Here is a 12,282-nt window from a genome sequence, read left to right as displayed (position 1 = left end):
AATAACCGTTCAAAGTCAGTGTGTTTATTAATATTCATTAAAACGTACAAGTTCCGTCCCTCATTCGACAAACACGCTTTCTTTCCTTTTGTTTAGCAATTTGTATGTACATGTGGGTAAACACTTCGCGATCACCCGTAAACTACAATTTGTATGTACATGTGGGTAAACAGTTCGCGATCACCCGTAAACTACAATTTGTCATATGAGAGTTGTTTATTTATAACATCATGACTTTTCTGTTACTGTGAGTATTTTGAAAAACACATTACCTGCAAAAACACAGTCACACACACGTAAATACTGTCTGTGTTGTTGTTGTTATTGTTGTTTTAAATATTTTTCACAAACTATATCATGCATAACACGTCCATCGTGAAATATAGATTTCGTGTTGATAAGTACAAACTACTCATATATTATAATGAACACAATGTACTCATGTTTTATATTAATATCTAACTTACCAGCGAGCCATCCAGGAGGAAACCAATGGGGACCAGGAAAGCGATGAGGATGAGGAATATACTCCGTAATGCCCACAAATCCTTGAAAAACCCTGCACACGACGTCCCAGCCATTCTTTCAACTAAAGACACAGAATAACGTCGATCCTTGTTTCCTCCGAACTCGGTCCCCTGTTCTGTATCACCGTATGTGTAGTGAACACCCCGTGGGGTTCTTGACTATGGTAAGCGTGGTAAACTTTACTGCCCAATTAAAACTTTTAACAAGCTACAGATCTCTGCACAATAAGTGTAACTTTTACACGATGCTTGAAAGATCTTCAAGAGTCTTGATGATCACCAATTATGCCGGGGGGTCTTCAAATTTCAATCACGAAAGATTGCGATGATAAGGAAAACCATCGCGTTCCGCCGCGATCGGTACGCTAAAGATCACGAAACGTCAGCAAGATCCACCGTGTTCGCTGTGCTCACTCAGGCGAGGAGACGTCGATCTCTATTTACCTGGGAAAATGATATGCCAGGAGATGAAGATAAGCTATAGTCAGTGGCGTTTCTTTTAATTATGTTTTACGAGAGCGTATAATACGTCTCTGGTTTTATCAATTTCATTACTATAAAAGTAAAACATACAAACAGAAGTAAGAGAGATATGTATTTTACGTATCTAACATTAAAATGGTATTTGTCAACTAACTGAAATGCATTTCTCATTTCCTTTCTATGGGTGTCATAAATTACCGCTACATATGAGCACGGACTTAAATAGCGACCTATTTCCGTGAATCTACACAATGTCAGCTTTATATCAGTCTTATATAGTACATTTTGATCTCGTTTTAGTTAAAAAAAACACCGCGAAAGCGAAAGTTTGGCACCACAAAAGTAATGTTACGATTTATTTCATCTTTGAACATACAAGTTATTCCACGGAACACCACCAAAGTAATGTTACGATCTACAACATACACGGATTTAGATTATATTCAAACAGATAACTTGTTTATAACTTTCTTCATTTTTTACTCGCGGTATAATGCACAACAAAAAGAATACGTATTATTAATACCACAAGCATCGGGATGAGTCTTAGATTTGTTGGTGTATGGATCATATTCGTGCATTTGATTGGTTGTTACGTCTCTGGTTGATGTACTTGTCGATTCTCCACTCCGCTGGGACCTGAGAATTGGTCACAGCTATATTTGGACCTACACTAAGGTGTTTAGAGTAATTTTACACGTTTGGGGGGTTTAGATCGATTTTCGGTAAAAATGCCATCCCCAATGATCATTCTCAGATTCTCAGGTCCCTATGCTCCACTCCAGCCAATTCTCGTCACACTTCAGCGATTGTGTCTCATTTACAGATTACTATGCTTTTGTATGTCTTTGCTTTGTGCCTACTGTAGCCGAATTGTTTCCGTTACCAGTGTGATAAAATTGTACGATCACACATGTGTAGCGCCGGTTCTAATGACTTGTGAATTGTATAGACATTATTCATCTGATTTGGAGAGCTAACCACCTCCTTACTGTACAAGTGTAAGCTGTCAGCACACTTATAAGATGATGACAAACACAGGCGTTTGATAAAGGTAAAGAAACGGAAGTAGTTTGAAAGTGTGTACCGCTCCAGTAGTATGCTAGCAATGCAGTATATGTCTGTATATGGAGAAAGAAGCATTTAAGGATCCCCGTACCACCGCCTAAATATGTATAACTTCATATTGGTACATGCTTGTTCTGTCATATCATGAATTATTTCTGAAAATAAAAATAAAAACATAATTTGCAGGAATTGTTTTGGTTTTACATTGTTTAACGTCCTTTTAACAGCTAATATCATTTAAGGATGCGACTCCATGTGTGTTGTGTATCCATGCTTGTAAGTGCGTGTATGAAGGAAGCTGGTGGATTTTAATGAATAATAAAAGTGAAATTAACCAAATACAATCAACAATAGTGTTATGAGAGAAAATTATGATGAGTAAGACCGTGATTCGAACCCTGGATCTCATGTTTTTCCGCCTTTTCTTATTTCATAGTTATCTGCTCTTGTAAGCAGGTATTGCTTGTTACATGTGTACCTCATTTGTTTGTGCGAGTAACGTCATACATTTTTGAGAAAACGACGTAATTTTCTCACATAACCTGATGACGTAACAATCAATACCTGCTCACAAGAACAGATAACTCTGCAATACGAAAAGACGGAATACTGACCAATCGAACTACATGTACTTGGTCAACGTTGCTACAGTTATATGAAAACTGAAATTAAGGGGAGGTTACTGTATAAGGTCGTAACAATAGCGCTACAGAGCTAATGTTCACATTATAGCATATACGACTCTAAATGAAAATTCTTGTACAGTGATATCTTGTATCTTGTATATACGAAAATACACAAATCCGCATCAGAGTGAATTACCCCCCTTTGTACATTGTTCATACCTTTGCTTCGGTGGGGTTTTATTTTCTATCTCTTTTTGTGAAGTGAGTTTAAAAGGCTGACAAATAACAGTTAATTCGGTCAAATCGCAAGGTTCAAACAACCGAAGCAACTATTGTCCGAAGCTTTTTTTAGGCAATATTGCGTGTACTTCCAGGTGGTTCGAAATTCTCGGGGAAACTGTTCAGTGTATTATTGTCTACAGGAGTATCAAAAAATCGTTTCGTTCACAAAAAGGTAGGGAGAAACTGCATATTTTCATTTCATTTTTTTTTTACTGATAACGTTTTGGTCGGATATGTTTCACGTGACAGAATGTAATATTAATGAAGCTTGTATGCGTACGCCTTGAATCGCGCCAACTAAAATCCTAAACACTAAACAGCTTTTGATGATTAAATCGACATCTTTTTCTAATTATTACTGACTTTTATGCCATAATGTTAGTACGGTATCGTCCATGGAGCGATATATTGGCAGAATGGCACTCTAGCAATCTGAGTCAATTGAGCGCTTTATATCAAAGCTATCCATTGTTGATAAGTATCCCTGTTCCACTACACTGTGTTTTCCCTATATAATGTAATATCCCTTTAACTTCCGTTAGGATATAACTGTAGCAAAGTTTGGTCAGAACACCTCTGCTGAGCAGATAACTCAATCGGTTAGAGCGACAGTATAACAATCTGAAGTGAAGGGTTCGAATCTGCTGAATTTTCACACTCTGAACAATGCTGTTGATTAGATTTGTTTATTTCATCTTTATCAAGTCCCGTAAGATATTGTTTTCCTTTCAGAAATGATATATCAAAGCTATTCCCTAGTCGTTCCGTGAAAAAACACCAGTTTCTAACACTTAAATAAGTCTTCAGTAGTGGCACGGGGATGCTTAAAAACTCATCACCTAGCTTGTCACGTGACAACACTCGCGTTCACACTGCAATAAATGCCACTTCAGTTTGTTGGGTCATATAATATTTATCAAAATAATACTGTAACATTATGAATTCCTATTAAGAATCCGCTTATCACTGCAGGCAAAACACTAGATAATGCCATTAATGTATAAATGTAGTGGAAAAGGAAACTATGACTGATTAGGAGTACGACGTACTTTTTCAGCTTGTATGCTTTAATCTCTATAATGCTACGGTAGTGTCTTTATTAGTGCCCTTGTCAAGATCCTGTGCAAAAAGCACCCCCTATATGAACTGTAGCTCGGACACAAACGTCTTTTCAGACTGGAAATTGTGTAGTTTATCAGTTCAGTAACCAACTACAATACTGCTACACATTCACCTATAAAAAATTGTGAGAAGCTTTGTCAGCTTAAAGCCTGGAGATTTAAGTTTAAAATGTTTGACTTTCAGTTTTTCTTTTATTCCTAAAATTTATATAATACATATATAAAAATATATGTCTATTTATAGCTACGTTCATCTATAATATCAAAATCTTAAAAAAGTGAATTGGTAAAAAAGGCGTGAAATATGCTTTGAACAGGTATACATTATGTGTATGATGGTACGAAGCACTGTTAGCTTGGGCGATAAACTTCAATACAACCCTTTATGTGTTAATTAATGTCACCTTTAATTTTCTATTGTTGAAAATTATTGAATTACTTATCTTTTCTAGGTATGTTTGTAAACCTAATAATATCTCATATTACGTTTATTTTTATTTTTATATCTACATTAACATGTAGTACTAATTCGTTTGCTGACTCCATATTAACAACCATAGACCTTGCAGTGCATTGAGGTTGAGGGTTTGTGCACAGGGATTAAGGATTTTTGTCCAGATGGAGGTAAATTGGAGAAGTCCACATGAAGTTCGGCTCTCGGCGTAGCTAGCATGAGGGCAAACATTTTGTCAATAGAAAAAATGCTTGATATTTCATGAAATTTATAATCAAAGCTATAGTTATGTTGGAAAAAAGCTAACAATGCACAATGTCAGTTTAACAGTGGTACTCGGATACTAAGCATGTGTTTCTTGTTGGAGTTGCGTTCGAGGTTTAGTCTCAACTAGTATACAATTCTAAAATACCTAGTCTCACCTAGCACACATTTCTAAAATACCTAGTCTCACCTAGCATACATTTCAATGTTCACACCTGGTCACAATTTGGTTATAGCCTATTTCAAAATGATGTAGACGGTATTGTAATACATATTATTATTAAGAACTTATGTATACTTTAATCAGAGAAATATTCCATTGATATTTTTTGTAAAGAACTATAGTGACACGTGGTAGTAGATGAAATATGATTTTTTTTAAACTAAAAAGGATACCTTTATTTTACATGAAAATAATAATGACTGTACAGTTATTATAACAGGTACAGTAATAGCCGCCTGCATGTTATTAAAATCTTAAATTATTGTTGATCAAGTCAAGCATCATTAACTAATCTGAACAAAGACTGTCTAAAGTTCTGTAATGCATTGTCTATACATTTCAACTGATACAGTAACAGTTGACTGAATGTTGTTTTTATTTTTCCTTTAATTTTTAATGGTAATGTCTGCAGAATTTCAATCTCAAGCTGATTTTGTGTGGACATACACTGCAGATAGGAAAAATCATTATAATTTTCACTTTTCATAATATTACAAATGTCAATATTGTCAAATTTACTACAAATCAGAAAGCGAAAATCATCTTTTACATATGTGGAGGTATATTCCTTACACTGTCTTTGTTCTGAAGGAACATTTCTTTTTCTTCCAGTCTCAATGAATGCAACGAAGCATTCATACATGTATTCAGGAATATACTTTGTAAGGTAAAACTGAAGAGAGCAATTCGTACCATATACCGTAATAAAGTTTTGGTTAATAATACCGTAGGCGTGTGGTATAGATGGAATAGTAATATTTTAATGAAACTACTTTGAATATGTGTTTACCATTATATTGCACAAATAATGGAATAATGTGTACAATATGATGTACAGTTAACTTAACAACGACCCTTCGTTGTCATTTTAAATGATTACATTATATCAATAAAATATTAGTAACTCGGGCTGAACTTATATATTTTTGAAACATACATTGAAAACTAGCTTACTTGAACAATTTAGTAAAAAAATGGTATAAGGATGTTACAACCTTGACCAGAGAAATAATAATAAAGCGTGCCGCTACTTCTTCGGTACCGTAAGCAATGCTTCCAATGTCGCCACAAGTGGCGATCTTGGATGGAGTTCCTGTGACGTGAAACAGAAAGTGGAGGTCTGTAGGCTCTGGTTCAGGATTAATGGAACTACTCACGATAGAATAATCTATAAAATACATCAGTGGTCAAAAGGAAAACGGAGAAGTTGGCAATGTCGTGTAAACAAATTACTCCATCAAGGATTATTGAACGACTTCTACGCTCTGGGTCCCAATGTTATATTAGTAATTTTATGCGTTTTGGCCATAGACAAACATTAGCAAAGTTCCGTTGCGGTAAACTTAAGTTAAAAGTCGAAACCGGTTCGTATTCTCGTCCAGTTACACCTTTACATGATCGACTCTGTGCTCTGTTTTCATCTAATAGCATTGAAGACAAAACTCATTTTTTAATTAACTGTGAATTTTACCCATGAAGTAATATTAGGTGTTGCCCAAAATTTTAAAGACAGATTTTGGCACTTATCTGGTACTAATATATTAGAATTGTAATAGCGGTTCTGCATGTATACTAATTTCTGCCAACAAAAATCTAGAACTTCATTTTTTATAAGTTTGGGACAATTATACTTTCAATGCCGAGTGAAGCGATGCTAATATATTTTGTTATGCTATAATACTTAACTATTTTAAGCACTGGCGTGTGTATATGTAGAAAAGCACAATTTTATCGGACATCATTTCCATTAACAAACAGATCGAGTGAAGCGTAGAATAGTTTCTGAGTTTCCATGTTATATATTTTATATTATTTTTTTATAGTATTTTTATTTTATGGCTGTAAAAAGAATTGTTTTTAAAAATTGGTAAAATGTGGAATTTGGTTAAAATGTTGATGTATGTTTCAGGTCCTTAAAATGGACACTTTTCAAAGTTAGGGGGGGGGGGGGCTTTTCTGTAGATAATGCTGCAATATAATGCATTTTGTAACTTTGCAACAACAGATGAGTCGAAAGACTTAGGCAATAAAGAGCTTGAGTTTGAACTAGACATGTACATGTAGTTTGGCAATTTGATTTTGAGTAATTTTGTCATAAATATGAATTATGATTTAACTGCTTGTCTTTTATTGAACAAAGGCAACACCCTTACAAATAATAAATTACTTGTATGTATATATTTAAACCAATTCTAATGAAAATGATGTACACGCCAAGCTTTTATGCAAACATTGGCTATAAGTCACCTAACGAAGTGATTCTAAGGTAGCTAGTGCTTCAGTGCCTTTGAAAGTTTTGAAATTCATATTTTTTTATTTGGTATAATCACGGAATTAGATTAGAGGGAAAGGCAACTGCCTCTTCGGCATAGGAAATATGTCTAGTGCACTTTGATGTTGCGAGAAAATGCGAAAAAACCCGCCGCTTTAATCTTTTTGGAAATCGATTGCCAGTGACAAATGATACATTCTGGTGAATCCTGTACCGTAAGATTGTCTGGAGTTCAAAGTAAGTGATCTTTGCTTTACTTGTGTCTAAATTGAATAGTATTTGTTGTCCAAGTCCGTGGTATAATAAATCACTCCTGGTGACCATGTATACTTGAAACCACAGGTGAAAATACAGGTACATCTATCATGAAATAGACTCTACCTTTGAAATAGCACTTTACCTATAAACTTAATTCCAATAGATGGTATAGTCCTCTCCCAACTGACACCCTAGTTATCAGGCCTAACATCTACCCAGTTAATTTTGGATGTGGCATTAGCGACTGGCATAACTATATTGGCATATTAATTAAGGGAACAGCCCCTAGGCAACCCAAGGATAAATGTAAATTTCGTAGTTACAGAAATTTTGACAAGGCAAGTTTTAATCATGATTTAGGTAATGTGCCTTTGGACGTAGCTATACTTTTGATGATGTTGATGGTGTTTATTGGGCCCATGAATGTATGCTTCAAGATGTAATTGATGATCATTTACCAATTAAGGAGAGAAAACCAAAGGTAAATACGCCCCCTTTTTCAATAGTGTACTTAGAAAAGCCATTTACAAGAAGCGAATGTTATTTAATAAATACAATAAGTTCAAAAATGCAGAAAATTGGGAAGCTTATAGGTGTCAGAGAAACCTTTTTGTTAAGATTAAGTCAGTCCGTAATTACTTTTTTGAACGTTGTAGCACCGGCCCTAGCTCTAAAGACTTTTGGCCCACAGTAAAGTCTTTTTTATCAAACAAATGTAGAAATGATCAAAGCATTGTACTTGAGGAAAATGTTGTAATCTCTGATCAGAAGATTGTATGTGATAGTTTTAATGAATATTTTACTGATATAGCAAATGATATTGGGAAAGAGCTTAATGGTGAATGTAATTTTTTTGATCACCCAAGCATTGTACATATTCAAAACAACATGAAACCTGTGGCAGATCAGGGGTCCTTTAAATTTAGCAATGTCAGTAACGCACAGGTAACGAAACTTATACATTGTATATCACGTCTAGACTGCAAGAAATCTACTGGGGTGGACAGAATTTCTGCTAAAATTCTAAAAGCAGGATCCGAGGCCCTAAGCCCTATCAGCAACTGTTCTTCAAACCTTAAACTTACTCTAGAAAAAGAAAGTAATTTTTTACTAAACTGGTTTTCAGCAAATGGTATGAAAGCAAATCCTAGTAAATTTCAAGCCATATGTATAGGGAAAAAAACCTGTCACAACATTAAATCCTATTCTATTGGAGACCAGGTAATTGATTGTAAAAATATTGTTACTCTGCTAGGTTTGGAGATGGACTCTTTATTTAAATTTGATGGCCATGTATTTAAGATCTGTAGAAAGGCTTCCAAACAATTAGCTATTTTGAAAAGAATTGGAAATAGTCTTACCAAAAAAGGGAAAGATCACCATTTTCAAATCTTTTATTTCATCTAATTTTAATTACTGCCCCCTAGCCTGGCATTTTTATAGCCTCAACAACACTCGAAAGATGGAAAAGATACAGGAAAGAGCTCTGCGTTTTATTGAAAACGATTTTACCTCACATGTGATACAGATTTTACGCAGAAACAACCTCACATTTTACACGTTGTTAGAATGAAGACTATGGCTACAGAAGTCTTTTAAATTTTAAATGGGTTAGCTCGAAAACTTTTAAATGATTGGGTTGTTAAAAATAATGTTGAATATAATTTCAGGTAAGAGAACACCATTAAGGTTCCAAATGTATGGAAAAAACCTTTTCGTTTTGAGGCTGCCCAAGTGTGGAACAGTTTGCCGAATGAACTGAAGAAAGTAGAAAATTTCCAGAGCTTTCGCAGACTGCTACACACTTGGGACGGCCAGTTTGTTCCAACATTTTTTATTATTTCTATACTTAGTTTTTACCATGTCTTGTGATACACATGCTTCTACGCTTTTACTTTCTTTCATTTTTTGCTTAGTGCTCTTATTTACGCATTGTATGACTTACGCAATGCTTGTCAAATCATCTTTTTAATTTATGCTTTATTAGCATATATTCGGTCAATTTTTAACTCATGCCATATTTGCATTTAAGTATGTGAGCATGTGGCATGAATCTTTTGTGCAGCATCAATTTGAATATAGATTTTTATATATACTTTGTTCCTTACGTGCCAAGTTGTTTTTAATTACTGCATGTTGCGATTTAATTTGTACTTGTCTGTGTGTGTATAAACCTTGCTATATGCCTGTTTGTTTTCTGCATGTTGTCTTATATATCCTGTTTTTATACCTTTGTTTGTCGTAATAATAGCGCTACAGAGCTAATGTTTCCATTATAACATAAACGACTTTAAATAAAAATTATTGTATCTTGTATCTTGTATCACCACACCGTGACATTATATATAATTAGAACATTAACATTAGGTGCGGTGAGCCTTGATCACTGACCTGACTGTAGACTCTACTTTTTAAAATTACACTTGATGACTCCGATGGGAGCGCACAGGGAATCTTCCCATGGAATAAAATTTGAGCATTCGGAGAAAACACACGTAGTCGGGTAGATGACCCAATACCTTGCCATGTCCGATCAGGGAGTTGAACCCCGGCCGACAGGGTGAAGGCGAGTGCAATAGCCAATCCTACTTTGTCATTTATTCACTTAAAGTTACCGTGCCGCAATCTCAGAAATATTGTTTTCCCCATACCAAAGATAATACAAGAGGTACAAGCTTGGGAAAAAATAGGAATTGTAGCACTTTGAGTCATTCAAAATTGTTTAGTTTGCAACATCATAATTTGAGCTTCTAATCGAGGTTTATTTACCGGATGGGACATACAAGTTATATTTCTGACAGTGTCTTCCTCTTTGTTCTGTTTAATGATGGGTTCATTCTGAAATGAATAAGAAATTTAGAAATAAAACAAACAAAAAACGAGAAAAACAAAACGGAGACGAAGTCAAAAAATGGCTCTTAAATATTATGCTTTTATTTATTTTCGCGCGTGTGAGAGTTCACGTTTGTTATTGTATTTATTGATATAAGAGTATGCGTGAGTTTACATTGCACACGAGTTTGGTTACACTTTTAAAATACAAACCTGATTCAGTAAGATACAAAGACAGCAATATTTCCCCTGAGAGTTTCCTTGTTTTGTTGAATTCCCCCTGCACGTACAAACTAAACGTCAAACGAGTTATCCGGATGTACACCAATTTAATGCAGAACTGTTCCACACAGTCTTTCGCCAAAGCGAAGTCTTATGGTAACTAAGAAGGCGACACTTTTATTTAATTTTTCTATTAAGAACCTTAACTTCTCTACTTTCATTGAAATAGGCATATGAATCAAATAAAAACAGTTAAGAATGAAGAGTGACTTGTTATACGCAGCACATTAAAAAATAATTGTTCCAAGACCCAACAACCAATTTTAATAAATTGAAGTATTATCAACTATGTCTCCATCAATAGATGTGTAACCAGACAACATATAAACGCTTAACTCTGATAATGATCAGAAGATTACGTACTGCAAGTAAGTGTGGAATGTCTACTCATCCACGTCGAACTTGGAATATAAGTTATTATCAAGCTTTGAAACCCGAATTTAAAAGAAGACAATATCACCTTTTATTTTACATCTTTTTATGTAATGACACTGTTAGAAAACAACATATTCGCAAAATAAAAACGCTCATTTATTTTAATCCCCTTTTTTCTGACGTCATCTCTCATTCTGGGAATAATGCGAGTTACTTTGAGAGTGTTCATGTAATAGATGAGCTAATATGTTATCAAATAACGAGTAGTTCAATGTACAGCTTGTCTTATATTTACTTATTTATTTATATGTCAATATATCTATTCATTCACTTTTGAAATACGCAGCAGAAGTAAAAGAAATCTTCGCAGATTCAATTAGACGACGGCTGTCTCACCTGATTTCTGCTACAAACCAGGAATGCAAGCGCGTGCAGATATCGTGTCGGGGTGAGAAATCGTGCCGTAAAAGTTTGCTGCGATGACACCCGTCATATAAACCTTAGTCGAATCGGAAAAATGTCATGTCCTCAAATGGAGAACTCGGGCAGTGACAACAAAACCACAGGGTACTTTAATGAGCACAAGAAAAACATTACCGTCATATCACACAAAGAAATAACATGTTTCCCTGCAAGATCCCGATGGCGACCATAAACGTGTCCGTAGTCTTCGTTAGCGAGGTATAACGGGAATGAAAAGGAGTTTGTATGGTGTGTTAAACCCGGCATAGAATGTCCTGCTCTTTGAAGACACCATGCGCAATACAATATATCCTGTACATATGAACGTGGAATAAAATGATAGGAAAAAATGAGTTTCTCCCTTTTTCCTTCTTCATCCCATATGAATCGTACATGTTTAATAGGCTTACAATGCGTAATTAGTCCATTTTGTAATACCGAGTCCGTCGAAAAAAACTCTTCCTCTTAATTCAACAACAAAATTAACGTAGTGTAGATTTAAATGTGTGTACCGGTTTCAGTTATAAGAAAATTGATATGAACAATTTTAAAGGTTTAATGTTATCGTCAGGAAAGGGTGGAGTAACATTTGAGGCACTAACGAGAGTTCTTCAACTGCACAAGGGTCAAACATCATCGCACATTACCACTTCAACATGACTTATGACATATCATAACAGTTGTAACAATAGTTTATATGAGATGATTGATCCCTGCTATGTTACTTTATACTTTTACATAATGTATCTGTAT

At 34.9% G+C, this 12,282-nt stretch overlaps 1 protein-coding gene across 2 annotated transcripts in view; it reads right to left on the bottom strand.

The window, feature by feature from the left end:
* The window catches only part of LOC110465826 (solute carrier family 13 member 2-like), a 32,634-nt gene extending 31,709 nt beyond the window's left edge, over positions 1-925 (bottom strand). For both annotated transcript variants that reach the window (XM_021521932.1, XM_021521933.1), the window contains exon 1: positions 468-925. In XM_021521932.1, coding sequence (XP_021377607.1) covers positions 468-581 — 114 coding nt within the window. In that variant the 5' untranslated portion in view covers positions 582-925. The remainder of the gene's footprint in view (positions 1-467) is intronic.
* Between the last annotated feature and the right edge of the window lie 11,357 nt (positions 926-12,282).

This window comes from Mizuhopecten yessoensis, unplaced genomic scaffold (assembly GCF_002113885.1).
Source record: "Mizuhopecten yessoensis strain PY_sf001 unplaced genomic scaffold, ASM211388v2 scaffold11101, whole genome shotgun sequence".
NCBI lineage: Eukaryota > Metazoa > Mollusca > Bivalvia > Pectinida > Pectinidae > Mizuhopecten > Mizuhopecten yessoensis.
This window is presented reverse-complemented; position numbering and strand designations above follow the sequence as displayed.